Source organism: Natator depressus, chromosome 22 (assembly GCF_965152275.1).
Source record: "Natator depressus isolate rNatDep1 chromosome 22, rNatDep2.hap1, whole genome shotgun sequence".
Classification (NCBI taxonomy): Eukaryota; Metazoa; Chordata; order Testudines; family Cheloniidae; genus Natator; species Natator depressus.
The window spans coordinates 13,377,330-13,404,742 of record NC_134255.1 but is presented as its reverse complement, the minus strand read 5'-3'; the positions used below and the strand labels follow the sequence as shown (position 1 = coordinate 13,404,742).

The following is a 27,413-nucleotide window of genomic DNA, read 5'->3' as shown; positions in this document are numbered from 1 at the left end:
GACAGTGAAATTGACCAAAATGGACTGTGAATTTGGTAGCGCCCTAGCTATGAGCCGTATCTGCTTCAGAGAGACAAGGGCTCCTGCTCTCACTCCCCAGCTCCTTGTCCAAGGACCCCTTAGGTCTCGGTTCCCAGTGACCCCTTCCAGTGATTCCACCCAGCCCAGGCATATTCCAGTGCTTAGAGCAGGGGATTCATACATGGGCTTCCCGTGGGTTCTGCTCCTGGCCTTGCCCCTGACCTGCAGGCAAATAATTTCCCCTCTCTGTGCCTCAGTTTCCCCAGTGCTGACCTGGGGGTAATATTGACCTGCCCCCCCAGGAGAGTGTGAAGCCAAATTATTATTTGAAAGGTTGTAGTTGCAAAATGCTGCAGCTGTTTATTAGACACACAGAGTCGTGCCAAGGGCATTGGAGCCCACGCTGCTCTTCTGGCCAGCACCCCAGGCACTGCCAGCCAAGTCAAGTGGAACACAGTGCACTGGGCCTTGCCTTAGCCTGTGAGTCTGCGTGGTGAGCTGATTAACTCTTTACCCTGTGTACAAGTGGCATTCGGGTAAGGTGGAAAGACAGCTGTCCAGTGCCAGAACTGGGCCAAGGAACTGAAGTGTGCCAATGGGTGCTATGTCTTAAGCTGCCGTGGCATTGGGGAAGTAGCCCTCCAGCCCCCTATTGCCCAGATGAGATGTCAAGTTAGAGGCTCGGGCACCGGAAGGTTTGTAAAACAAAGTGTGATGCTGGGGTAGGTGCCATTTCTTAAGGTGTTTTTTGTCATTCATCTACCTAGGTACTTCCATGGCCCCCGCCATCACAACAGGGCCCCATGTAGCTATGCTTTTATCCTTACAACCCCCTGGTTGTTAGGGAAGTAGCATTGTCTCCATTTTACAGATGGGGAAACTGAGTCACAGAAGGATTTGTTTTTTCTTTTCCCTTGGTCATGCAGGGGGTGTAGGACGGGGTGTATCGGAGGATGTGGTGGGTGGCAAGGCACGAGCCAGCGGACCCTTTGACACCACTGCAGGACTGGGGAGATGGGCCCAGGCATTGCTGTGGCTATGCAGTGTGGGGACCCCAGCAACCAGTCACTCGCATTCTGGGCACTTAGGGCCAGCCCTGGTGGCTCCCACAGGGGACTGTTATGGGGAATACCATGGGGAGTTATGGGGCAGCAGGCTCCCAGTCTCAGGGTGGGTGGTTTCTTCTCCAGCACCTTTATTTGGGGCTCCTGGGCCCACAGGCTCTCCCCGTGTCCTCAGGTCCCTGAAGGGAAACGCGTTGGAAGGGGAGGGCATAGCTCAGAGAAGGGTTCGAGTCCCCACCCGCCCCAAAGCCAGACAGGTCACGTCTCTGGCCTGGCTGGGGCGGGAAGTGCCAGCCCCACCCTTCCACTCGCCGGGCCCCACCTCCCCCTCACGGCTTGAAGCACTCCACGGGGTCGCTGGAGTCGGGGAGGACGTTGCAGTTGATGGGCCAGAGGATGCTGAGGAGGACGAGGGCTTGCTGGCAGCGCTGCTCCGCCGTCAGGCACACGGAGCGGCAGGGCTGCAGGACGCCCCCGTCCGGCGTGCACTTGGGCACGAAGAGGCTGCAGATCAGCAGGCGCAGGTGCTGGTAGCAGGAGAGCCCCATCAGGGTCTGCAGGGAGAGAGCGAGGCAGTGAGCACTACAAGGCCTGGGGTACCGATGGGGGCGGCTTCCCCGTTTATGGGTGCATTACCCCCTGGGCACTCTACACCGCTGGCACCTGATGTCCCCACCTTCCACCCAAAGCAAATTCTCCACCCAGCCTGCTTGCTTCCCACTGGGTTTCCCTTCCCGCCCAGCTGACACCCCCCCGGCCGGGCAGCACAGTCTCCCCCACGGCCCCCTGTGCTGGGCTCACCTTGTAGTCTCGGAGCATGGTGGCTGCTTCCTGCTGGTCTGGGATGGTCAGCCAGATGTTGGGGAAGGAGGTGGTGTTGTAGCTGAGACCCAAGCACACCTCCACTTGGATCTGCTGGCAGGAGGACTCTGCAGGGGAGAGGGCAGGTGATACAGGTGGCAGCTCTGAGCTGGGGGGGTGCACTGGCTAGGACGTGCAAAGAACGTTTGCAGGGCCCATGGGCTCCAAAATCTGGATCCTAGCCCAGCAGGTGCCTCAGAGTTGGTGGTCACATTAGTGTGTACGGACAGAGGTTCCCTGGGTGCAGAGCTGAGGCCTACCAAACTCATTCCACCTGTGACCTGAACCGGCTGAGGGAAACTGGAGGATAAAGTCCCCCCACCCCATAAGCCAAGTATTGGTCATTGCAGGAGCTTGGTTGGGCTAGGGGTTGTCACTCACCAAAGGAGGGGGGTGAGACACTAGTGCAGTTGAATTCATCGCTCCCATCCGGGCAGTCATGCCAGCCGTCACACACCGACTCCCGCGCCTGGCACTCCCCGTTTCTGCAGGAGAACTCCAAGGGGCTGCATGTTTCTTGGCGGATGAGCGAGAAAGATGTCGGAATGAGCGGATACTCGTCTGAGTACAGGGATGGGGCCTACATGCGATGGGCTGCAGTGTAACTATAGTCACCATGGTGACCCGGCGCTTGCAGACCCAACCGGACACACACGAGCAGTCAGCGACTGTAATTACAACGGGAAGCGGTGCCCAACTCCAGTGTAGCTACAATGTAACCATGGTCACTGGATCACAGACCCAACTGGACAGCGCTATCGTACTGTGACTAGAGCGAGTGTCCACGGGCCAGGATAGCTACAGTGGTATCAATTCACCACTTCCCGTACAGATGGGAACTGGGGCTCGCTGGGCCTCAGTTCCCATCTGCAGAACAGCACTGCTTCACTGGGGTGTGCACGGACAAATGCACTGAGGAGGAGCAAAGGTCCCCTGGGAAATACCTTGGAAAGAGGAAGCGGGGGAAAGGCAGACCTGGAGGGTGGAGGAGTGGACTCTCCTGACAGACACTGCTAAGATTTCTGGGCACTGCTGCTTTCTGTTTACCCCAGTGATTCCCCGGGGATGGGGCTAGGGAGGCGATCGCATTGTTCTCCCTTCGTAACAGCAATCAGCTACTTACTGGGCAGCAACAGGGAAATGACAGGGTGTCAGGCTATTCCCTTGGTAAACCCCCCAAGGCAGTTCCCCTCCTAGAAAAAAACGACCCTGTGATCAGCCTGTCTGAGGAGGTCTCTGTCCCCTTCTCAGGGAGGTGTGGGGAGATGGGATGATCCCACAGCTGGGGAGGCAGACCAACGGCCGAGATCCATGCTGCTTTCACCACATGTGATGCCCAGCTCCGTGCCAGCGATGAACCCACAGCTGAGCAGCACCCTGGCAGAGAGTGCACATGGGTCAGCTTGGCACCAGGACATGCCACTCAGAGATGGGCGACCCTGCCACCCAGCTGGAGGAAGACCGAGGGTGCGTTTCAGACCCAGGGACCTACTTTCCGTGGCGTTCCGGGCACGGTAGGTGGCAAAGAACCCGTCCTCCGCCACGTCCTCGTCTGCCATGAACAGGACGGTCATGACGTGTCGTGAGGAGGTCAGGACGGGCGGCAACTGGGAGCCACAGAACCTGCCGGGAGAGGAAATGTGATGGGAACGAGGGGGCTGAGGAGCAGGGGAGAGAGACCGGGGGGAGAGAGAGATGGAGAAAAAGAGGGGAGTGAGACAGAGAGGGAAAAGAAGAGAGGAGCAGAGATGGGGATGGGAATGGACGGTGTGTAGGAAGTTGTGACCGTGCCAAATGCCTCCAGAGACTTTTGCCCCCTCCCTGTGCAGCCCGTCTTCTTGCTGTGTGCAGAATATTGGCTAGTACCTTGGGAAGGCATTGATGCCTAGTGGATAAAGTACTGGACTGGCACTTGGGAGCCCTGGGTGCCCTTTCCCAGCTGTGCCACCGGCCTGCCTTGGGTAAGTCACTTCCCCACTGTGCGAAATGGAGAGAGTAAAACCGACTTGCTTCGTACAGCACCTGGAGATGTATGGCTGACAGGCAGCTAAGGCTGGGTCTGGGAGGGGCAGGACCTGGGTCTCTCCAGTGCTGGGGATGGGGGCATTCAGTCGGGTAGGAGAGAGGTTCCTCTTTCCCCCCAGGAGGTGGCTCTGCAAGGCAGCCCTGCTCAGGGAGTTCTGCCCCCCTCCCCTTCCCTCAATCTCCTGCCCCCCAGCGGCAAATCGCCGAGCTGCGGGCACCTGTACCTGCCCAGGAGGCTGAGGGCGTCCGTGCCTGCGCTGTCGTGCACCTCCACAAAGTCAAAGGTGCAGTCCTCCTGCGACTCCAAGCTGAAGTTGTGGAACTGCAGATCGATCACATGGCCCATGGGCACGGCGATCTGCCAGAGACACAGCTGGAAGAGACCGATGCCAGTAAGCCTGTGCCAGACATCCCTGCCCCGTGTCTGGATGGGGAACTGCCAGCTGGGCACAGACCGGGTGGGATGGCGTGGGAATTATTTCATGATATTTTGTATGAAGCGTGTGTGTGCCTCAGTTTCCCCTATGTGGTGTAATGTTAAGTAGGTGGTGCGAAAAGCTTGTTTTCTCTTTGCAGAGACCCAGAGATCCGGGTGTGTCTGACGCCTTGCTGCCTGCGGCCCCAGGCCCATGGAGAGTCCCAGAAGACAACAGCCACTCCAACTGGATGGACATTGGGCACCTAGCAACTAATGACCATGGATGCCAGCAGGGTGTGACCAGCAGGGGAACAAGGACAAAGGATCGAGGAGGGGCCGGGTGGGGTTGCTAAATGGGGGCTGCTGGAAATGGGGGAGACGTTCTTGGACTGGGATGAAAGAGGGGTCAGAGGGCTCTGGGCCGGACGCAGATGCTCTACGCTGTAACTTTCTGTTCCCTGTGCTAACCAAGGGCTGTCTACACTGTGTTCCAGACATCTAATAAACCCTGTTGCTGTTACAATTCTGGCTGAGTCACTGCAGTTTAAGGAAGTTGGGGGTGGGGGGGTACATGGATCCCTTTGGGTGCACACAGCTCCTGCAGGCGGACTCGCTGCAGGGAGCTCACGGTGGGAAGCAGGGGTGGTGAAGGCTCCGAGGTTCGGTCCCCGGAGTCGGGGAAGGCAAGTGGCTCACCCTCGTGAAAGAGTGTGACCCTAAGGGGGCTGGCACACTGAAGGGCTCCTCCCAGGGACTGTTCCAGAGCCGCACGAGAGCACCAGACCTGATCCTTGACACCGGGCATTAAACCACTGCCCACCTCTGGATGGAGGAGCTGCCAGGGTGGCCCAGACTGGGGCATTTCTGGCTCTTCCTGGTGTTCTGGACACAGTGGGGGACCCCATCCCTCTGTGGCTTGAACAGCACAGGGCCAACCTGACCACTCCACCTCTCTGGCCCTCCATAGCCCTGGTTCTCCTTTCTGATGCCAACAGCTGCATGGCAGAGGTTGGCCCTTGTCCTCTTGTGCCAGCTGGGCCACATGACACACCTCCCCGTAGCCTCCACTGCTTAGCACTCTTGCTGCCCCCAGCCCCTGGCTCCTCCCTCACCTGCTGATGCGGGTACGGCTGGGGGTGGCTTGGGGTGGAGAACTGCCCCTCCAAGCTGGTCAGCGACCCACCGCATTCTGGAACAAGACAGACACCATGGGGTCGGATCTCTGCTCTTACCCAGCTGTGACTGGTGCATGCTGGTTATTCTGCCGCCAGCCCTGTGACCCATGGGCTCTCCCCATCCCACCCCCGGCCCGGCACCCCTGGTGCTGTCTGACTCAGTCCTGGCTTTGCAGGGCTCCCCGCACCCTGCAGCATCCGGGCAAGAACATTTCAGCTTGTCCCTGCTGAGGGATTTGCTCTGGCCCCGCGTAGTCTGTTAGAGATCCCCCCACCCCACTCAGCCCCCAACGCATGGACTTTTCCTCCCATGGCTCTGACCAGGCCCCTCAGTCCTGACGCATGGCATCCCCTCTTTTTCCAGTCCTGGATCCCACCCACTTCTGCCAATGCCCCTCAACCGTTACGTGCACCGTCCCCGTGCTGTCCCAGGCCTGGGCTCCCACACTTCACCAACGCCCTGTCAGCCTGGCCTGCCTGCCAGCCCTGCAATGTCCCTTGGTCTGGACCCCCAACACCCCATTGCAACTCCAGTCCAGGGCCCCACCCAGCGCTGCTGCTGCCCCTCACGTTGGCCCAGGCCTGCCCCCCCCGCCCCGGCCCAGCCCCTGTGTGGCCGAACCGTGCCGGAGGCCACCCGGCTGCCCGTGCCTTTGCGTCTTGAGCTGCAGTTGGCTTCGTCGCTCTTGTCCGTGCAGTCGTGGAAGCCGTCACAGACAAGGCCCGGGTGGAGGCAGAGCCCCTGGTCGCAGAAAAACTCATCCCAGGCACAGCTCTCTAGGACAGACAGATGGACGAGAAAGAGGGGTGGCTGCTGAAAGCAGGAGCCAGCGGCTGGGCGAGGGCCTAGGAACCTGGCAATGCCCCTTGGTCAGCAGCTCCCTGCCCAGGGCCAGTGCCCCACTGCCTGTGGGTTCACAGATCTGAAGGCCAGAAGGGACCACTCTGATCAGCTGTATAACAGAGCCTCCCCCCGCCCTTGGAAGCTGCCCACAGGTGCCCAGGGCTCGGGGTGGCCCTGCATCAGAGGGCCCCTGCTGCCCTGGGAGGGTGAAGCCCCAGGGGTTGGGGTGGTTGTGTGTGGGGGGGCCGCACTCACTGTCACTGGGCATGATGGCACGGTAGTGGGCGGTGAACCCCAGGGCACCCACGCTGTTGTCCGAGACGAAGGTGACGCGCAGCCGGTTGGAGTTGGTGTTGATTGTCGGGGGCGCCACGTCCCCACAAAACCTGCAGAGAGCAGCAAGCATGTGCAACCGGTGCCCCCTGCCCCAGAGACCCTGGCAAGTGGGGCAGGGAGCAGAGGCAGGCACCTGCCCATTAACCCCTTGAGCCCATATGGCTGGGATGGCCTGGATCCTGTGGTGGGGGGAGGCTGGATCTGCCAGGGTGCCCTCGGAGCAGCAGGGGAGCACAGGACAGCCCTGCTGGGCTCCCTCCACTCCGTTCCTGCTGCGCTGCTCTGGGGGGAGAGACCCACAGGGCCAGGGCAGGGGGCATTTTTGGGCTTATGGGCATGTCAGTGCTGGCTGGAGGCAGGAAGGGTGGACAAGCTTCTGTCTCACAGCTCTGCCAGTACCCATCAATCCTGACCCAGAACCCTCTGCCATGCCAGCCCTGGGATGCCATGTCCTCCCGCCCCCCAGCTCTCCCAGTGCCCCTCAAGCCTGACTCACAGCCCCCTGCCATACCACCCATGGGACACCCTGGCCTTCCCAGGCTCCCACCCACCTCTGCCAGTGCCCCTCAGTCCTGATCCACAGCCCCCTGCCATACCAGCCATGGGACACCCTGTCCTGCCCCCCAGCTCTGCCAGTGCCCCTCAAGCCTGACCCAGAACCCCCTGCCATACATCCCTGGTCACCCTGTCCCCCCACAGCTCTGCCAGTGCCCCTCAGTCCTGATCCACAGCCTCCTGCGCTGGGCTCCTGTGATGACATGTACAAAGTCCGCACTGGATAAGAAGGGGTTAAGCTCTGGGCCTAGGTGGAGGCACCTGCAAAGCCTGCCCAGCTGGAGGCAAGGTATAAAAGGGAGGCAGCGGGACTAAGGCAGATTTCTGGGCTGGGGAAATGCTACCAGTACAGACCTGACCAAGGTTGCACAGCAGAGACTGGAGAGACCCAGTGAGCAGGTCAGAAGCTTTGTGGTTCTTTAACTTCCTCTGGGGAAAGGGGCTGTTGGTAGGAAGTGACCGGGGGGGGGTGGCTGCTTAGCACCCTAAGGTGCAGAACCTGGCTGCCCACCATTGGGCCCTGTATGGGAGCCTGGTGGAAAGGGTGGGCCTGGGCTCCTCTATGCACTCCAAAAGATGGGCCACCCAGAGGAGTCTTCTCCTTGGGGGAAAATCCAACTGGGGGAGCCCCTGACTAGCCAAGGGCTTAGAGCCTGTGTCCCCCAAGCTATGGGGAAAGCCCTGAAGCCTCTGTGGGTGCTGGAAGACTTCTCTGTGACTGGTGTCTCTTTGGGGACCCCCTGGAAAGGGTAGCCTGGATTGTGACCCAGCAGGGGAGCCACAGAAGAGGGGTGCCTCCCCCCACCTCAAGACAGAATTGTGACTGACAAGGGGATGTCGGGGAGGGAGACCACTTGCTACAGCCCTGCTTGAGTGCCAGGCAGCCCTGGGGGTGAGTGCCCCTCTCCACCCCACCCCCTGCTTTACCAGCACACCTGCCCTGGACCTTCTGCAGGCCCAGCTAGGCTGGGGCCTGGCCTGAGCAGAGGGTGCTGTTTGCTCTGGCAAGTTGCCCACCCTGGCAGATGAGAATCCAGAGCACCCACCCTCTGCAACTGACAAACCCATGGCCCAAAAGCTGAGGATCTGGTGGCTGATCTGAGCCTGGATGGGTGGGGCTATTGGGAGGGGGGTCTGTGATTCACCCAGCCTGGCAATGGGGTCCCTACCTGGATGTCCCTCCCCAAGGGGAGCTGCTGGCTGCTCCCAGCTCCTCGTACAGCTCCACCCTGTCGAAGAGGCACCATCTCGTGCCTTCCAGGCTGAGTGACTCGATCTTTAGCTGGATGGCCAGCCCGTCCTCCACCTGGATGCGCCAGACGCACAGGGTGTTGGGTGGGTAGGGGGCAGGGTACCTGGGGGAGCTGAGGGAGCCCTCGGGGCCCTTCAGGGTCCCCCCACAGGCTGCACAGGGAGACAAGACACATTGGAGAGGGAAGATTACAGTGGGTTGAGTTAAGAAGGGGTTCTTTCTCCATATCACCCCAGGATGGGGGGTGCTGTGGGGTGGGTGGGGCTCACTCTCTGTGCCCCCAGCCGTGGATGGGGGGTCCCCTCTCTGTGTTCCCAGCCTGGGTGGGGAGCTATGGGGTGGGTGGGGCCCCTTTCTGTGCCCCTAGCCCTGGGGCTCAATGCTTACCCTAGTCAGGGATGGGGATCCCCTCTGCTCTTAGCTGCTCTCCCCACTGCTCCCCCTTACTGGGATTAACATGGGGCTAGTCAGGGAGGTGAGGAGGGGGGCTGTGAATGTGGCTCCCTGTGGTCTCCCCGGACAATGGGGTCTCGGTTTGGGGTCTGATGCCCTCCTACGCTCAGTAGGGTTGGGGGTAGATCTCTGGGTCCCCTGGCCTGGGGAGAGGCTCTGCGAGGCCCCAGGTACTCACAGGGCTCTGGTGTAGTAGCTGGGGGCGGGTCTCTCTGTGGCTCGGTGGCGCCAGCGGGTGCTGTGGTGGTGGTGTGGTGGTGGTGGGCAGATGCCGTTGCAGAGGAGGGTCCGGCTGAGTGTGAGGACTGCAGCTCTGCTTCCACAGGGAGAGCCAAGAGTGGGGGTCAGCCACTGGAACTGGGGTCTCTGGGCAGGCAGCTGGGACTCTCTCCCAGGGATCAGACACTGTGGGGGGGGGGGGAGGCCTGGCCTGCAGCTCTCTCCCCTGCTTGGCACCCCAGATCGGGGGAGGGAGGGGAGCGGGGGCTCAGAGCTAGGTGTTTGGGGGCTGGGGAGTTTCTTCCCTCCACCCCAAGCTCAGTGGATTTCAGGCTGTCAGTGATTCCAGCTGGAGGGAGGACCAGGTGGGGCCAGGGTCTTGATGGGGTAGCAGTAGCTAACCCTTATTCCATTCCCGCAGGTGTGCTCCCAGCCCCACTCACTGCCCTGACCCGGGGGGGGAAGAGAGGGGGGTGTAAGCATGCTGGGCCCCCCACACCTGCTGTCCATCCACATGCCCCAGCTGCCCCTGCCCTGGTACTCACGGGAGATGATGATCCCCAGCAGCAAGGTGAGTAGCAGCAAGAGCAATGCACTCATCAGTGCTACGCAAAGCCAGGAGAACTTGCAGTCGGGCCTGTGCTTCCTGCCAGCCCTGCCCCAGAGCCGCTGGCCTGCGGGGGGAGCTGTGTGCACAGCGAGGGGTCACTGGTGAGCATGGCTGGGGGGGCCCCTCCTTCCCAGAGCCCTAGGGGAGAGGTCTGTGGGGCACCCAGCCCTGCCAGTGCTAAGTGCAGTGGGACAGGACCCCCAAGGCTGGAAGAACTGGGGAGGGGACCCTGTGGGGATACACCCGGCTCTGGGTACGAGCACAGGACCCCTGAAGCCATTCTTGGGATGCCCAATATTCCGGCCCTGGCAGCCAGTGGGCGCTGTGTTGGGTAGGACCTGTGGGTCACTGCTCACCCTCCGGTGCTTGTGGGTATACAAAGTGCAGCTGGAGGGCACTGGAACAAGCTGCTGTGGGGCACAGGACCAGCTCCTTGGGGTACACCGAGTACAGGGGGCCCCGCTTGAGGGCACTGGTGTGACCGTGGTGGCCCCCTGCCAGCCAGTACTGTGTGGTGCATGACTCCCTTGGGGAGGACCCTAGGGTCTGCTGGGCCCATCTCCTCCAGGCAGAGGGAGATCCCCTGCCTTTCCTCCCTGCTCCCCTCAGGGCCTGCCCACTCAGAAGGGCCCACTGGTGCTAGGACCCCCAGGGGGCTGGTACCGAGGCCATCCCAGGGGGATCCAGTGCTGCTCCCGTTCTCCCCCGCCATCTGGTGCGGAGTGGGGGGTGCACAGCCAGCCCCCTCGCTCTCAGGCTCGAAGATGGGATTGCAAAACTCCGTCTGCAAGACACAGAGCAGGTGGCTAAGGGGCTGGTGTGGCTATGGTGGGGGTGGGGCGTGTGGGGCAGCAGGGAGGTGAACAGTGCTTTGTGGGGTGGGGAACATGGGGCATGCTGGGCTGTTCATTAATGGGAGTCAGTGCCTTGCTGGGGGGTGGGTGTGAGCAAGGGGGCCAGCCCTGGGTGCTGGGAACAGGTGCACATGGCAGGGAGGGGTCAGTGCTGGGGAGAAGGAGGTATGGTGGGAGTGGGAAGTGAGGTCCTCCCCACACAAGGCAGAGCAGGTTAAATTAGGTCAATTAACCTCATAGGCTGCCCCAGGAGGAGAGCCAGGGCTCAGTAAAGCTGAGTGGAAGATGACCTTCAGGTGGGGTGGTCTAAAGGGAAGAAGCTGAGAGCAGAAGGGGCTGCTGGGGAAGCAGTTGCTTGCTGGGGGAGGGAGTTTGGGCAGGAATGTGGGGTGCATAGGAAGGAGTCCAAGGAGTGCTGGAGCCTGGGAGCAAGCAGACAGTGGCTGCTGGGCAAAGCGTTCCAGGGCTGGAACCTGGGGTCGTGGGCAGGCCTGGTTCCCTTCCCTGCTGCTGAGAAAGTGGCCCAGGGCCTGGCTGTGGTGCAGAAGGACTGTCTGGAATGGCAGGTGGGACAGTGGATCCAGGAGGGGAGGACAGTACAGTGACCTGGCCAGGGCGCGGAGCCACAGAGGAAGCCACGCGAGCCCTGGAGAGCGAGGTGGGATGCAGCATGAGCAGCTGTCGGTTATGGGGAGCATCAGACCTGAAAGGAGCAAGACTCCAAACATGCCCCAATGGTGAGTGAATCCCATGATGGGGGTCTGTACCAGGCATCGGGGGAGGGGGACTGCATGGTATTGAGGGTGAGCTGGGGGAAGCACATGGCACTGAGGGGTCAGGGCTTGGGAGGTGACACCAGCAGCAGGAGCTCTGGGCCAAGCGGGTTCAGGGCCAAGACCCCACACAGCTCCCTCCCCAGTGGCACCTGCTGCCACCTGTACCTTACTCTGCTCCAGCCTGTCGGGGCACAGTGTGATTTCAGTGAAGTCCTTCATCGCTGGGGGTGATTCCTGGCAGGATCTGGCTAGAATTGCTCCCCTGGTGCATTCCCCGCCCTCCGGATCTGGTGGGCCCTGGCCTCCTCCCTTGGCCCCTCTGCCATCGGCATGGCTGCTCCTGATCACTGCGACAGCACAAAGCGGCTCCTGAGAGGTGCGACTGGGGTTTGATCCTTCCCCTGGGACATCCACGTGGCTATTGCAGAGCACTCAGAGCTCTGGGTGAGCTCAGTCTGCCTGCTGCGGGGAATGTAAATGGCCAGGCTGGCTGCTTTAGCTGGTACCAAAGGTTGGAAGCCAAGGAATGGCTGTACTGGACTCCAGGGGGAGGGGGCTGGGAAAGCCACATGGGAGTGAAAGAATTTTAAAAGCATTAAAAACCAGCCCAAGCCCCAACCCCTCCTCCCACCTTAATCCAACTCAGCTGAGGATGCTGAGGTCAAGTCCCCTGGCATGGCAAACAGGAGTCTTAAAGGGACAGCACTGTTGAGCTGGCTTGGTTGGACTGGTGCTCCCCAGGAGCTGAGGACCCTAGTGGCTCAGGCAGCTAGATCTGGGATGCATGGAGGGGTCCCCCATCAAGTTGATGAGATGACCTGCCCTGCTTCCCCTGGGCTATGTGGTGCTGTGGGTAGGTAAGCGGCTGTCATGCTCCACCCCAGAAGTGGCTACATTGTGGCGTTGGCGGTGGTGGAAAGCACCCCTGTATTCACACCCTACATGCCACTGCACAAAATAGGCCTTGTGAGGGATCATTTGAAAACTAATAACTTGCTGGTTGATAACTTAATGTAAAGTTATGAAATCCCCTGTACAATGGCACATGTTCAAAATGCCACAGTCCTGCCTAGGCAAAGGTGTTAGACTGGTCTGGTCTGGCCCAAAGAAGGGAATGTGTTTACTTGTGTGCAAATTGAGGGAAGCAGGGTCCTCAAAACTGCAGGGGGAGGAGACAGTGGAACTAAAAGTTCTGTTCCCTGCCAACAAGAAGGGAAAGGTGCATGAAGCCTCTTTGCCCACCAGACTCCATGTTGCCTTCCTCACAGCTTGCATAAACTTTGCTTTGAGGCGTAACCTTCAGTAGGACCCACTCCTAAGGTTCCCTGGACTATAAAGGGGTAGAGAACCCCAAGTAATCTCTTTTGCCTAAGACCACCAGGGCCCCTGCACCTTTGGGCCTCTGGGACAGAGCCTGACCCAGGAAAGGGACAGTCCCCATCTTGTTGGAAGGCTGCGGGTGAGACCATCTCAAACCAAGCTTTGGACCAAAACTTGTTAGATTGTTAGACTTTTAGATGCGTGTTCACTCTTCTTCGCTTGTAGCTAGTTTCACCTCTTCTACTTGAATTCACTTAATCCTACCTTTGTTTTGTTTTTGATTCTAATCTAAAACAATCCAGTGCTGTGTGTAAACCAAACTGTTTGTTAACTCCAGTTAAAGCAACAAACTGAATGTTGACTCTTTACAGGGGCAACAAACATGAAGATCTGAACTGTTCAGGAGAGGGCAGGTCAGTGCAGAACACATCTTTGGGGAAAGCTGGGACTGGGAGTGTGCTGGAGTCACCCCAAGAGGAGTAACCAAGGCTGCTGAAAGCCAGAGTCTTGCTGGACCAGGCTGCAGCTCTATGTGGACGCTTGTGGTGTGACTAGGGGTCTGGTTGTGAGGGGTGCAGGGTGGGAGTTACAGCAGCAAAGCTGTGAGGCACCCAGGGTTACAGGGCATGTGATGACCCAACCCCTCACTGGTCTGGACTGCACCCCAGAGTGGGACAGTAAGGTATGCTGATGTAGTACATTCCTGAGGAGCGTCTCCAAGCCCCTGGCTTACATTGCTCTATGAAGCCTTAGCCATCCTTGAGGTGCACAGAACAGTGTCTATGGAGTTTTCTGTAATTGTATGTGGCCAATGTGTGCCTCAGTTTCCCCTTTATTTTTCATGGTTACTGGAGTTGGGGGGGAGATGGTCTCTCAGGGCAGGCTGAGACATAAGCATGGATGATGCCTAGCTGTCTGAACCTGAATGGGTCCTTAAAGGACTGGCGGAGGCTGACACCCTATCGATGGAGAATCTGAGAGGACAATGGCAAACCCTGTCACCAGGACATGGACACCTGGCAACCAATGCCCCAGAGGGAGATGGATTTCCCCACCTCTCTGCAGGGAAGCTGGGCAGAATCCCCCAGCTCAAGAACCAAGGATTGGGAAGGTGTAAAGGGGGGGAATAAAAGTTGTCTTCTAGAGGGCAGTTAAGTGCTCACCAGGGATCTGAGGAAGGAGATGATGGAGCTTGGAAAGGGGGGTATGCTACAGTTTGGCTGGGCTCTGGGCTAACCTGAAGGACCTTGAAGACTCTGGGCTAACCTAAGGACTTGCTGTGTTCCCGTTGACAAATAAACTTACTGTTTTGACCATGCTACTTGAGTCATTGCAAAGGCTGGGTGAGGTACATTAGGGGGTGAGGGGGGTCTCCAAGTCTCTCCAGGAGCATCTCTCAGTTGGCCTTGCTGAATACAGTGCCCGCTGTGAAGGAGTGCTGGTGCCCCAGAGATTCAGTCAAAGGAGGGGGTGAGGCTGCATAGCCTATTCTCTGCAGGAAAAGTGAGACCCCTTGGGGGTCTGTCCCCCCAAAAGGGGTTCCAGATAGAGACTGTTCCAAAGCTGGGGGTGGAGCACAGATCCTGTGGAGCTATTAGTAGGTCAGTGCTATTATCCCTGCATTGCAGGGGGGAAACTGAGGCATACATAGAAAATGTTAGGCCCTGAAAAAACCTAGATAAGTTCCCCCCAAGGTGCTGCAGTTAGGAGCCAATGTCCCCTTTTGAAAAGTGCCTTTGGAGCCATTGGCTTCCAAGGAGTGTTCTGCTCCTAAGTCACTTGCATGCTTTTGAAAATGATTCTCCTAGTGGCCATCACTGGGGCATCTGTGCACCTGCTTTGCCCAAGGTAATGCAGCCAGTTGGTGGCCAAGCCAGAAGTAGAACTCAGCAGTCCCACATCCTAGCCCTCTCCTTGGTTGCACTGGTGTTAGTGGGTGGGAATTCAAGTCCACCTCTTCTTTTATGCTTGTCTGATGGGTGCTGCCTGGAACCAAGCTGCAGGGTCAAGGACATCTTATGAGAGTGGGTGCCTGGGGTAGGGAGATGGAGCTGGGGCCTTCTCCCATGGTCTTGAGTCCCTCCCAAGACATGATCCTGGCCCTCAAGCTGCTTTTGCTCCCCTGGACAGAGGCCCCTTAGGGGCTCATGTGTGGAGTATTCATGAGATCTCCAGCGGTGGCCCCACCTGTGGCCTGGAGGCAGCAGGGCTGTCACTGTCCCAGGGGGTCTCAGGTCCTGCACTTCCAGTGGGTTTGTTAGGGGGTGAATGTGTCTGGGGGAGGAGCCTGGTTCTCCACCCCACAGCAGCTGGTGAGCATTCCCTTGCTCCCTCCAGGGCTGAGGGGAGCTCTCTGTCCAGGCCTTGGCCTGTCCCCCGTGCCTGCTTGCTGTGGGTGGCAGTTTCTGTCTAGAAATCTACCGTAGCCCCACTCTGAGCAGCTAGAGTGCTGCCTGGCCCAGCTCTCTTATGGCGTCCCCGAACTAAGGGCATTACTGATGCCACCAGTGCCCCATGGGCCTGCAGGGAAGGGGGCTGGAGCTGGATGTGGAGTGAGCGAATTCCCCTGGCTGTGTTTACCGTTGGCTGGGCTGGGTGCAGCGTTTCCCTAGTGCCTGGCGCCAGGGCCCAGCCAGTCACATTCCTGCAGCCCCTCAAGGCGAAGCTGTTTCTCTGTTACTAAGCAGTGGAGAAAGGGCTCATTGTGCAGGAGCTTTGGGGAGAGCTGAGCTGCAGGGGGAGAGCCCAGTACTTAGGGCTCCCAAGACTGGGGCGTGTTAATGGGTGGCGCGGGGGAGGGTTTACAGCAAAAGGCTTTGCTCTGGGCCTGGATCTCTGCTTCTCTAGCCAGCCCTGGGTCCATTTTGCAGTGGTGTCATAGTTCTCATTCTGTTTCATGCTGCACAAGCCAGGCTCCAGGGGGGCTGCAGGAGAAACTTGCTGCCTGCCTCAGGCCCAGCTTAAATGGTGGTCCCAGCTTGCTTTAGGCCCTGCTGTCCTGCTCTGGGGGGCAATGGGAATCTCATAAGCCCTCTGGGCAGCCAAGAGCTGTGCCCTGGCACAGAGGCCGGCTCTATCTAGCCCACTGCCACCAGTGAGTAGCCAGCGGCAGGAGGAACCCCCTAGCTGGCTGGGCTAACCTGGCCCGGGGGTGGGTTTCCACAGCTCATGCCCTTGAGCTGCAGCATTAGGCTGGGAGGAGTGCGGCCTGTCCTGCAGCGTTAGCTTGGGACGCACACAGCAAGGCAAAGCCTGGGGGTGGTGTTCAAGCTAAAATTTATTCCTGTACAAGTCTCCCTTGTACTCTATACTCTTCCGCTCACCTTGCTTACACAGTAAACAAGCAGTAACCAAACCAGCAACTCTGCTCTGCTCAGCCTCCCCCCAGCTGCTGTCTGGGCTGCTCCTGCAGCCACTCTTCCCCTGCAGCAGGTGCCCCCAGCCATGTTGAAAGGGGCCCTGGCTAAGCAGTTGGAAAATGTCCCTTTCAATCTAACAGTGTCAGTCCTCTTGGACCTGTTCTTGGGGCGGGACGCAGGCAAAGCAGCAAGGCTGCCCTGGCCGTGCAGTGCCAAGAACAGGCAAGGGGCACAATTCAACAGGGCTGTGGGGGCATCTCTGAGCGTGCCAGGGGCTAGCTCAGCTGTAGGGTCTGGTGGGATGCTCTGAATGTGGCTGGGGGGGAAGGGAGGAAGAGAATAAATTAGAGAAAAGACTAAAAAGGCCATTGAGATTCCCTGGCCAGTCCAGGGGAAGCCCAGTGGGGCTGGCTTCACGCCTCTGTGGGAGGGAGAGGCTGCTGCTCACCATTCCCAACTGCTCAGAGACCCCCCCCCCCAAAAAAAAAGCTGGCTCTCAAAGCTGCTGGCCCTCATGGCATAGGCTGGGCATGCCCCAGAGGATTATGGGAACATTACTTCAGCTCACATGCCCCTCCCTGCTCCCAAAACATTTTAAGGCACGGTTGTACAGCAGGCTGGTAAACCCACCCAAAGCGAGTCTCTCCCCCATCCCCGATGCTCCGAGCAAGGAGGCCCCCTAGGAAACCAGTGTGGGTACTGTGGACTGACAAGTCAATTAAAAATGAACTCAAGAGTATCCCCCCAAAGTGCTGAGAGGCAGAACAGTCACTCCAGGACCTGTCCTGGGCTCCCCGTGCACCGCCGGCCGTCATCCATGCAAACCCGGTCATAGACTGGCCAGGGAGTTTCAAATCAATAATTCACTGCCACGACTGCTCTATGGGCAGAGCCACCAGCCAAGTTGCCTCGGGCTATTGGAGAAGGGTGGCGGGCTATTAGTCCGGTTCGGAGGAGCAGCCCCTGGCTGCAGCGAGCAGGGTGGGGCCGAGCTGGAGAGCAGGTGCGGTGTTTCCATAGTGCAATTCAAGATGGGGTTCCCAAGCAGCAGGCTCCAAATGGTGTGGTTGCACCAGGATGAGATGGAGGCCCTCTTGGGTCCCCAAACCCCACTCGTGTCTGCCCCGGGGTGGAAGGGGGTGGTTGCTTGGAGTTAATGGGACAGGCAGGCTTCTGCGCCCCTTGGCATTTATTACACACTAAAGAAAAGAGCAAAATAAGCTAAGAATCCAATCCCCGCCCCTAACAGCAGGAATCGTCCAAACTGTCCAGCCCCCTCTGTGCCGGCATCCTCTCCGCTGTCTGTGCCGCCGGTTGGTCTGAGGCTCCACTTGTCTTCAGCCTCCGCCGCAATGGGCCCACGGGCAGGAGAAATCTATCCCCCACCCCCGGCCAGGGTGCTGGCCCCATTTTAGGGGTGGTTTCTCTTGCGTCTTGTGTTGTTTTTTAAAAAACGAACCGATTAATAGAAATCTCCGCCAGAGTCGTGGCCGTCCTGGGTCTTCCCGTCTCGGCGTGGCCATGCCATGCTCCCAGGGGGCCGAGCGGGGGGGCAGGAGCTACATGCGGGAAGACGGGCTGGCCAGCTCGTAGAAGAGCAGGTAGGCGTCGCTGCTGCGCACGTGGCTGGAGGACATCGGGGTGACGCTGTAGGGAGAGAGTGGCGGTCACGGCACAGGAAGGGAAGCTACCCCCATAGCAGCCCCCAGTCACCCCACAGCTACAGAGCTACCCCCACAACACCCAGAGCCTGTGCAGACCCCAGTCACCCCACATCTACAGATCTCCCCCAACAACACCCAGAGCCCGTGCAGCTCCCAGTCACCCCACATCTACAGAGCTACCTCCACAACCACCCTAGCCTGTGCAGTCCACAGTCACCCCACATCTACCTAGCTACCCCCACACTACCCAGAGCCCATATAGCCCCCAGTCACCCCACATCTACAGATCTCCCCTGACAACTCCCAGAGCCCGTGCAGTCCCCAGTCACCTCACATCTACAGATCTCCCCCAACACCCATTCCCCATGCAGCCCCCAGTTACCCCACTGTGACGTTGCACTCCATATGATTTTATGAAAATATGCTAATGAGTGTGAATCTAATGTAACTGGAATACACTTCATGCAAAAGGTCTCTTGTAAGGTATCATTACAAAGCTTATAATCTACTGAGTGTGGTCATCCTATTTGTATGAATATATCATTCCTGTATCTGAAACTAGGAATATAAAACATAACTCTGAGGTCCTATTGTAGTTATGCAAAGTGTGGGCCATTAATGGTGGTTTAGAATCTTGATGGGTTCCATCAGCTAGGACAATTGACTGCAGATGGCTCTGTTTACTTGCATGCCTTCCTGTGAGTCAGGCTGGGAAGAATGAAGGCTTGGGGGTCTCACGGGACATGTGACCATGTCACCTGGTACTGGAATCCATCTTAAACCTGGTGCTTTTCCATTTAGAAGAAGGGGTGGGGACCCAAAGAGACAAAAGATTCCCGCCTTGTGCCAAAGGTATAGAAGGGGGTGGAACAGAACAAAGGGGGCTGCAGTCATGAGAAATCCCCTAGTTACTACCTGAGTTGGAACAAGGCTGTACCGGGGAAAGGACTGGGCCCAGACTAAAGAGGAGTCTAGTCTGTGAAAGAAGCTTACTGGAACATCTCTGAGGGTGAGGTTTCATCTGTAATCAGTTTCTTAATGTATTCTTCTTAGACTTGCGTGTTTTGCTTTATTTTGCTTGGTGACTTACTTTATTGTCTGTTATTACTTGGAACCACTTAAATCCTACTTGTTATACTTAATAAAATCACTTTTGTTTATTAATTAACCCAGAGTAAGCCATGAATTCCTGGAGGAGCAAACAGCTGTGCATATCTCTCTATCAGTGTTATAGAGGGTGGACAATTTATGAGTTTACCCTGTATAAGCTTTATACAGAGTAAAACAGATTTTCTGGGGTTTGGATCCCACTGGGAACTGGGTATCTGGGTGCTAGAGACAGGAGCCCTTCTTAAGATGTTTTTAGTTAAGTCTGCAGCTTTTGGGGGACGTGGTTCAGACCTGGGTCTGTGTTTGCAGCAGGCTGGCGTGTCTGGCTCAACAAGACAGGGTACTGAAGTCCCAAGCTGCCAAGGAAAAGGGGCTCAGGGGTAGTCTCAGCACATCAGGTGGCAGTCCCAAGGGAGTTTCTCTGACCCAACCTGTCACAGTGGCGTAGTCAAGCAGGATCTGTGCACAGCTGATTGCTTTGAAATGCTGGTAGTGATTTTAAGTGAGGTTTAAGTGTGTTGGCTGGAGAACAGACAAAGTGATTACCGGTTAGTTATTTTCTGTTTGCTTATTTTGGGTAATGGAAATAGGGACAGAAAAGTAAGCAAAATAAGTAAGAGTGAAGATCAGAAGAAGCTAGAACTGCACAAGTTGCAAATTGCCCAGAAAGGCAGAACACTGGGTGCTGGGAAAACGGGCTCACAGGTAGTCTCAGCACATCAGGTGGCAGTCCCAAGGGGGTCCCTGTGACCGAACCCATCACACCCACATCTACAGATCTCCCCCCACATCACCCAGAGCCTGTGCAGCTCCCATTCACCCCACATCTACAGATCTCCCCCAACACCCATTGCCCGCGCAGCCCCCAGTTACCCCACATCTACAGAGCTACCCCCACAACCCTCCTAGCCTGTGCAGCCCCCAGTTACCCCACATCTGCAGATCTCCCCCACAACACTCATTGCCCATGCAGCCCTCAGTCACCTCAATCCACAGAGCTGCCCCCCACATCAGCCCACAATACCCATCCACCTCCCCACATGCCCATACAGACCCCTGGCCACATGGGAAGTGGGACGGGTGCCTGGGATGCCAAGTGCCAGGATTACCGGGAGTCGTTGAAAGTGTGCCACTCGCCAGACACTGGGCTCTTGCAGTAGGCTGTGTAGTGCCCTCCCATGGTGGTCCCGGAGTGATTTGAGATGGCATACAGGTTGTAAATGGCATGATCTGTAGGGGTGAGGCAGAGCAGAGCAAACCCAGCAATTAGCGAGGGTAGGGTCCAGCGTGCCCATCCGGACCCCTGCTGCTGGAATCCCCTGCCGGGCTGGTACTGTGCCCTTGGGATTCCACTAGCAAGGCACAAAGAGCAAGACCCCAAGGACTGGGCAGAAGAATGGGGGAGGGGGTGAGCCAGGACTCCTGGGTTCTATTCTCCGCTTGGGGAGGGAGAGTGGTCTTGAGTGAGCAAGTGATTGGGGGAGCCAGGATGCCTCAGTTCTGTTCTTAGCTCTGCCACTGGCTTAGTGCATGGCTTTGTGTGTGTGTCACGTCCTGTGCCTCAGTTTCCACACCTGAAATACAAGGCTAACGATACAGACATGTCCCTCGGGGACTGGGGAATTCGTCCACCACTGTCTGGTTCCCTCGAGGGTGTGGGGTAGAGGGGTGCAGCAAGGCAGAGCGTGCCGTGCAGCCTCTGCTGGGGCAGGACACAGTCCTGGGGAGACAGAACGTACCCACGCCCTGTCTGTGGGATGAGTGCACTGGCAACCAAGGACACGCAGCTAGTGGGGAGAGCTCCCTTGGGGTGGCTGATCAGCCACCAAGCTCGCTGTGCCAGGGCCCGATTCGAGGTGGCTGCAGCACGGGGAAGGTGTGCAGGCTGAAGTCTGTTGGGGATGACTGAGCTTGGGTGGCAATTGCTGGGCTGATGAGGCAATGGGATGGGTAAGTGGGAGGATCTAAGTGGGAGGGAGAAGAAACGGGAGAAGTTTAGAGGGGCAGCCTGGGTGGAGGAGAGGTGGCTGTGGGGAAGTCTGCTTTGCTGGCAGGCTGCAACCCACTCTCTTGACCTTGGTAAGTGAAGAATAAATCCGCACAGGGAGGAAGGGTCACGACTGGGTATGTGTCTGATCAAGGGCCAGGCCGGGCAGTGTTACACACTGGTTAGCGACAGGGGTGCTCCGTGACATGCCCCTGACGCCCAGTGGGATGCCGTGAGGGACGCTGCCCCAGCCCTGCCCCATCAGCTACGGGCATGTTGTCTCCCTGTGCCAGCGCACCCAGCCCCCGCTTTGCTCCAGGGCACTCACTGCAGCTCTGTGCGGCAAACTCCCGCAGGTCCAGGTCCTTCAGCTGGAAGCTGATGAAGGTGGTGAGCTTGCTGGTTCGTATCCTGGCCTCGGAGAAGCGCTTCAGATCTGGGGGGGTGGAGTCAAGGAAAGGGGGCAGGGCCAGGACAGATGGATGGGAGGGAAGCATGGGAGGAGATGTGCACAGAGCCCTTTGCCCTCTTGCGGATGGGCCCCGGTCTTCCTCTGGTATGTCCCATTCAGCAGAAGCTGGATCTGCTAATGCCTGGGGGTACGAGGTGACTCCCACCCATATCCCTTTGCCCCAAGACCCCCCACCCTCCCGCCCCATGGTATATGCCGCCTAGGTGCAGGGAGCTCCGGGGAGACTGATGGATACGAAGCACCAGGATCTTTGGAAACCTCTGGACGCTGAACTTCTTTGTGCACCTTGTCCTGGTTTTGCAACGACAGCATGTCTGGGGGAGACAAACCAGGATTAGAGGGGGATCCTGATAGCATCACCGGGGGGCTGAACCCAGGAGCCCTGGGCCGGGCCCGAGTGTGCTACCCGCAGGGGAACTTCAGCAAATAGGCCCACCGTCTAGCGGAAATGGGGCACAGCGGAAGCAAATCCAAGCCTATTCCTGAGCCAAGATGGTGCCCACCTTGAGGGCAGGCGGCCTCGTTCCCATGGGGTTGGGATGCGGGACCAACTGCTACAGCAAAACTGTGATGTGGGCAAATGGCGCAGTGCCGAAGGGTGATGATCTCTGTACCGCACCTCCTTATCCCTAAACAGCAGTCTGCCTGTCCATCTGTCCCTGCCCGTCCATCCCTTCCTCCCACTGTTTCCCCACCCATCCCTCCCTCACTGGCTTCTCGTCTCCATCCAGCACGTCCTCCTTGGTGAAGAGCCGCAGGCAGTCCAACAGGGTCACCTCGCCGTAGCTCTTCTGTGGGGAGCAAAGAGTGAGGGTCAGAGCATGCCCGGGCAGGCAGGATGGGGGGACGCTGAGCAGCAGGTGGGGGAGGGGGCATTACCTTGGCGATGGGCAGGGACAGGTCCCAGAAGGGGTCGAAGGCCGTGGAGCAGTAACCACACTCGCTGCAGGTCAGGGAGCTCTTCAGCTGCCCAACGAAGAGATCTGGGGTGGGGTGGGAACGAGAGGGGGTGAGAGATGCCCAAGGCACTGCATGACCCAGCCCTCACCCGGCAGGGCTCTGACCATCACAGCAACTGTGTCTTCTACTGATCTATCCATTTGTGTACTGGATGTATGGGGTCTGAGCCAGCTGCCTGCCCTCCGCTCCATAGACACTGCAATTCCCCTGCCCGCCTCCACTTCACTCCCTGGGCCTTGCTATCCTTCCATCCACTCCCTGCCCCCATGTCCTCCCCTCCCCGTACCCAGGCACTCACCTCCGATCCGGCTATCCTCCCTCTCCTGGTACTTCTGCCACATCTGCCTCCCTTTTTCATCGTCACTGCAGGGGACAAAGAAGAGACAGAGTGTGTGAGATGCCTGCCAGGGCCAGCGCCCCACCAAGCCCTGAGCTGCTTTGCAGTCTGCAGGCGGAAGCATGCCAATTAGGAGGGAGATGCCGGGAGCATGCTCTGCCCCCTTTACGGTCACTGGTCCAGGACTGATGCTGGAAAAGCTTCTCTGGTCCTGAACTCCACTACCGTGCCAGTGGGTCTCAAACCCTTAAAAGCATGGCATGCTGAGGGCCTTCGGGCTTTGCATTTAGTCCACTTGAATTTTAGTCCGACACCGCTGGAGCACTTGATGGCTCGCGAGTTGAGTGACTTAAGAGACCAGAGCCGTACCCCCATACATCAAGCCTGGGGACTCCATACATTTGGGATCTGTGACGTGCTAATTCCAGGGCTAGCAATGCTAAACCCTACAGACATCACAGCAGGCAGGTGTGCAGAATGCCGGGCTGTTACAGGGCTGCCGGCTCCCCCGAGCTTGGAACGCGTGGGAAGAAGGGATCCCCTCACATTAGCAGGGCTTTCTTTTTTCTTTTCTTTTTCTTTTCTTTTCTGGAGGGGACAGTTACCTGCCCAGTTTGGGATCTGCTGGTGATTTTCCTTCCCTGTGGCTCGTTTATTAGGCCCCAATCTCCCCTCTGCACCTGCAGCCCCCGTCTCCCCCCAGGCCTCATCACAGTTGGGTTCTGGTGTCCTGGGTGTTTGCTGCCAATTTGGTCCAGCCACCACCAATCTGAACTTGCTCAGAATCACCCCAAAGAGAGAGCTGGCCAAGGCAGGCCCCTGGGGTTGGGTTTAGCTGGTGAAAAACACCTCTGGGACTCCTTCTCCAGTTCCAGGCTGGGCGTGAGCCAGCTGGCAGGGAGCGTGGCTCCCTGGCGATGATGGATGGATGCTGCTCTGCAGAGGCAGCGTGCGAGAGGCACTAGTCTGTGCCGTGGGCGTGGCTCTCTCCTCACGCGCACCGCCTACTTACGGCAGGTGGTCCAGGTTGTCCAGGTTGGATCTGGGCCGCACTAGCACCTGGTTCACCTCGCTGTGGAGCCCATCGAGGAGGAAGCGCAGGAATTCCTGAGCGTCCTGCTGGCTGGAGTGGACAAGGAAGGGTAAGGAACCACTCCCTGGGCTCCACAAGCCCCCCACCCCCCGTCTAGCCTAGGCTGTGGCAGAGCCTTACTTGTAGCCGACAAAGCGGGGTGCGTATCTCTGGATCTGGGTCTTGAATTCCGAGGGGCTCACCACTTCGTTGGGGGACGAGGTCCAGAGCAGCTGGATCAGCTTTGCGAACTCTGCCAAGAGAGAGTGCAAACGAGGGTTACCAGGGCCTGCAGCTTGCTCCAGCCCAATCCCCCAGGTCCCTGGGGGCGTGTTCAGAACCGCAGCCCCGTCTACCGGCGGCTCTCCTCTGAGGGGGACTGTCCAGCTTCTTACTCCGCTGATCTGCTCCCAGCGCATATTCATGGCCAGATCTGCTGAGCAGAGGAGCAGCAGGAAACCTGGTCTGCTCTGCCTGGCCAGGGTCTCACGGAGGGAGCTGAAGCCTACACCTTGGGTATCAGCGGCAGAGCTGGCAAACCTGGAGGAGGAGTCGTCAGCCAGTCAGATTTAAAAAGGGGTCTTATGAATGAGTCAGCGAGAAACATTTTGTTGCCACATGTTAGATCTGGTGGTCATCAGCAGGGTGTTTGTAGCTGCTGGGAGTGGTGCAGTTATTCTATATCATGTCATGTTGAAACCTTAACCTGAAAAAATCATAAAATCACCAAAAAGGCCACAACTTGGAGAAACATGGTCTATTTTTTACCAAAATTTGGCAGAAAGCTTCTAAATTCAATTGCCTACGAACTATGTACTTAAAATAGTACTGTTGCGGAAAGTTTGGGGAATATTTAGCCCCTGGTGATATATTTTATGCATTTTCCCATACTTGTCTGCCTTTGGTTAAAGCAAAAGTCTGTAGTCACACGACAGTATGAGCTTGTTTGTATCATGTAATACATCAAAATATCTGTCATTATTTGTAGGGTGGACTGATTGGAGAAGACTTTCTGTCTGCTATTTTATGACTATTGGCTACTGCGCAATGATTTCTGCACCAGCAACTGATGTAAATACAGCGTACACCAGGATGAAATATTTTCAGGATATGTTCCACTCTCTGGGCCAAGACTGGACTTATGACGTGTATGATGAAGCAATGTATTGCAAAGCACAGTTGATTAAATGGAGGAATCGAACCGAATTTGACAGTGACCCCTCTGAGATGGGAGGCGTGCATCGTACAGTGAATTTCCTGGGTGACATAGGCAGTGTGATACAGGAAAGTGGGTTTGAAGACCTCCTTGTGGAAGCAAGCATCGATGGTGCTTCAGTCATCAGCCATGCTGTAGGAGCGAGAGCACATAACCGTGGTGTTAGAATCCAGAAACCTATGAAGGAAGCAATGAATCATTTGAAATGGGTGGCACTGGGCGATTCCATGAACAATGATGTTCTCCCAGGAGATGAGAAGAGACGCATCTTGGAGAAAGCTTGACCTTGCACGGAAGCATTTGAAGATGTGGACAAGGCACACAGAGAAAAGAGTGTGGAAGCACAGAATGCTCTGGCAGACGTCACGAACAGAACCCAGTCACTCCACCAGCTCATGGACACTTACGTTACCCAAGGGAAAAACTGTTGAGATACATTTCTGCTCTGGGAAAACTATGTAATGGATGTTGCCCAACTCCTGAGGGATACACTGCAGCAAAGAGAGGAGATAACAAGTCCTTGTCGCTTGAGACACTGGCAGAGATGATTGCACTTGAATTGCAGTGTGGTCATATGAACTATGCTAGATGGGGTTGTGTAAATGTAGCAGAAGCCAGATATATGTCCCATGCCAGCTGACAGTCAGGGTACAGAATACCAGACTGCTCCATGGCCATGTCATGCCATATACCACAGAAGCATGTGGCAATCACTCAACGAGGACTGTGAGAAGCATCTGCATCTTTGCACAAAAGATAAGGCGCTGACCAAGTGTTACCAGACTACACATTTTACGTTATTCGCAGTGATGTGTTTTCCCCGAGATATCTGAGAGACAAGGCAGGTGAGGTAATATCTTTTACTGGACTATGGTGAAAGAGACAAGCTTTCGAACACCAAGAAAACTTGGTCCAATCAAAGATATTACTTCACACACCTTGCCTCTGCACATTGTAAGGCAGCTGTAACATCTACACAAGGCAGATGTGTGGAATGCAGCCTTCAGCAGCAGATCTCCACAAAGAAGTGACCACAAAGGGCATGGCTACAGATGAAACTGCTGTCCAAGATATTATAAAACTTGTGACTGAAAGTATGACAAAACCTTTATGCACTGAACCTGGAACAAGCCCAGACCACAGGCAGCTACTTGTGAACACTGCAACATCTACTGTGACCCCACCTGAAACTGAAGAAAGTTTGCTTGATCACAGAGAACGGCACACAAGAAATGAAACAGTTTGTAACCAGGAGGCTGCAAAGGGGTGAAGGAGACGTCTTTGAGCCCATAAAAAGGCACAATCTCAAATCATTTGATAATCGCAACAAAACTACTGATCAAAAGAAGAAGCAGACCTGGGAACGGACATGTGTTGTATGTTGTCAAACATTCATGCTGTCAGTAGAAGTGACTCTACTTCAGCTTTCGGTGGCACGGCAGAAAGAGCTGGCTGACGACAGCCGCTGAGCTGGAGAGAGAAGAGAAACCAAAGAGGTCTTTTCTCCCTTTTAAGGTTCCACAGTAGTTCATCTGCCATTGATGGGCCTTCTCTGTTGGGCAGGACATCACACCTTCTGCACACCAGCATTTCACACGACCCGATGTCTTTCTCCTCATTCGTGATTTACAGTTACCAAGGATTACAATGCAAACACTTAAATATTACCTTATACCATTGGGTACAGATATTATAAGCGAGATTAATGCATGCAGCAATTTACAAACGTTTTATAAAATCTAAACACATTCTTACACTTCTAATGTCTGTTTTAACAATATTATCACACAGGTGAGTCAGATGGGTTCCAGCCAGGTATTTGTCAGTGTTCAGGTGAGACCGAGGGGCCTTGGCATAAGCTGTCACCTGGTCTCTCAGTGTCTATTCTGCATTGCCCACCCAGATCTCAGGGCTTGCGGCATTCACAAAGCACACCCATTCACACCTCTGTTGGACTTAGTGATGTCTGTTGTATGAATGCCAGAGCATCCCCACTGTCAGCAATCCCTCTTCTCCACTGGTCTCAGGACTACATGCCCCTGGCATGCCTGTTCTCAGCTCCCTTACCTCCCAGTGCTCTTTGCTTGTAATATGGACCAAGTATACTCTGTCTCCGCTCCCCTCTGTATCAGCACTGTGGACCAGACCCACAAAGGGGGTATAGATGTGGCAATCTCACCATTGCCCTGGCTTCCAGATGCCTAGAAAATCATTGGAACAACAATGGGATTCCCAATGCCTGAGTTAGGGGCTTGGGCTCTGTCTTGGAGGAAGGGGCAGAGACAGGTACCAAAGAATGGGATACATAAAAACAAGAATGACAGGCACAGAACTGCCGAAGCTAGCCACTGGGACATGCCAAGAAGAGGGGCGGTGCTAAGCCCTGACCCTTTTAGGCAGCTTGGGACCGAGATACATTTGTGATCTGCAGCCAGGAACCCCTCCTGGAGTAA

The 27,413-nt window shown here is 56.8% G+C and overlaps 2 protein-coding genes and 1 long non-coding RNA gene across 7 annotated transcripts in view; 1 reads left to right on the top strand and 2 right to left on the bottom strand.

The window, feature by feature from the left end:
• Positions 1-1,064: 1,064 nt before the first annotated feature.
• On the bottom strand, positions 1,065-12,026 carry MFRP (membrane frizzled-related protein). 4 transcript variants are annotated; one of them, XM_074936808.1, is made up of 13 exons: positions 11,629-12,026; positions 10,497-10,617; positions 9,769-9,909; positions 9,183-9,317; positions 8,469-8,703; positions 6,664-6,794; positions 6,216-6,341; positions 5,502-5,578; positions 4,196-4,344; positions 3,439-3,569; positions 2,328-2,462; positions 1,887-2,014; positions 1,065-1,639 (listed from the first exon to the last, which is right to left on the bottom strand). In XM_074936808.1, the coding sequence occupies exons 1-13, from the start codon at positions 11,680-11,682 to the stop codon at positions 1,415-1,417; spliced, it is 1,788 nt and encodes a 595-aa protein (XP_074792909.1). In that variant the 5' UTR covers positions 11,683-12,026; the 3' UTR covers positions 1,065-1,414. The 4 variants fall into 4 exon arrangements, with proteins under 4 accessions (XP_074792909.1, XP_074792910.1, XP_074792913.1 ...); XM_074936809.1 differs by having other exon boundaries at positions 11,634-12,026; XM_074936812.1 differs by lacking the exon at positions 10,497-10,617.
• LOC141976042 (uncharacterized) lies at positions 11,080-26,667 on the top strand. The gene is made up of 3 exons (XR_012636051.1): positions 11,080-11,424; positions 13,155-13,196; positions 24,733-26,667. It is a non-coding gene; the product is annotated as an uncharacterized LOC141976042 (long non-coding RNA).
• Positions 16,048-27,413, bottom strand: part of USP2 (ubiquitin specific peptidase 2) — a 58,091-nt gene continuing 46,725 nt past the window's right edge. For both annotated transcript variants that reach the window (XM_074936813.1, XM_074936814.1), the window contains 9 exons: positions 23,886-23,997; positions 23,685-23,795; positions 22,634-22,698; positions 22,255-22,358; positions 22,086-22,166; positions 21,611-21,689; positions 21,232-21,339; positions 20,026-20,146; positions 16,048-17,789 (listed from right to left, as the gene is read on the bottom strand). In XM_074936813.1, the coding sequence (XP_074792914.1) occupies positions 17,702-17,789; positions 20,026-20,146; positions 21,232-21,339; positions 21,611-21,689; positions 22,086-22,166; positions 22,255-22,358; positions 22,634-22,698; positions 23,685-23,795; positions 23,886-23,997 (869 nt within the window). In that variant the 3' untranslated portion in view covers positions 16,048-17,701. The remainder of the gene's footprint in view (positions 17,790-20,025; positions 20,147-21,231; positions 21,340-21,610; positions 21,690-22,085; positions 22,167-22,254; positions 22,359-22,633; positions 22,699-23,684; positions 23,796-23,885; positions 23,998-27,413) is intronic.

Excerpts from the sequence above, each read along its gene's own strand:
- MFRP (XM_074936808.1), bottom strand. The coding sequence starts at position 11,682 with ATGAAGGACTTCACTGAAATCACACTGTGCCCCGACAGGCTGGAGCAG. Across the intron at positions 9,318-9,768 it reads GCTGGGGATCATCATCTCCC|AGCTGCAGTCCTCACACTCA; the intron begins GTGAGTACCAGG and ends CTGTGGAAGCAG. Across the intron at positions 5,579-6,215 it reads CTGCAGCTCAAGACGCAAAG|AATGCGGTGGGTCGCTGACC; the intron begins GCACGGGCAGCC and ends GTCTTGTTCCAG.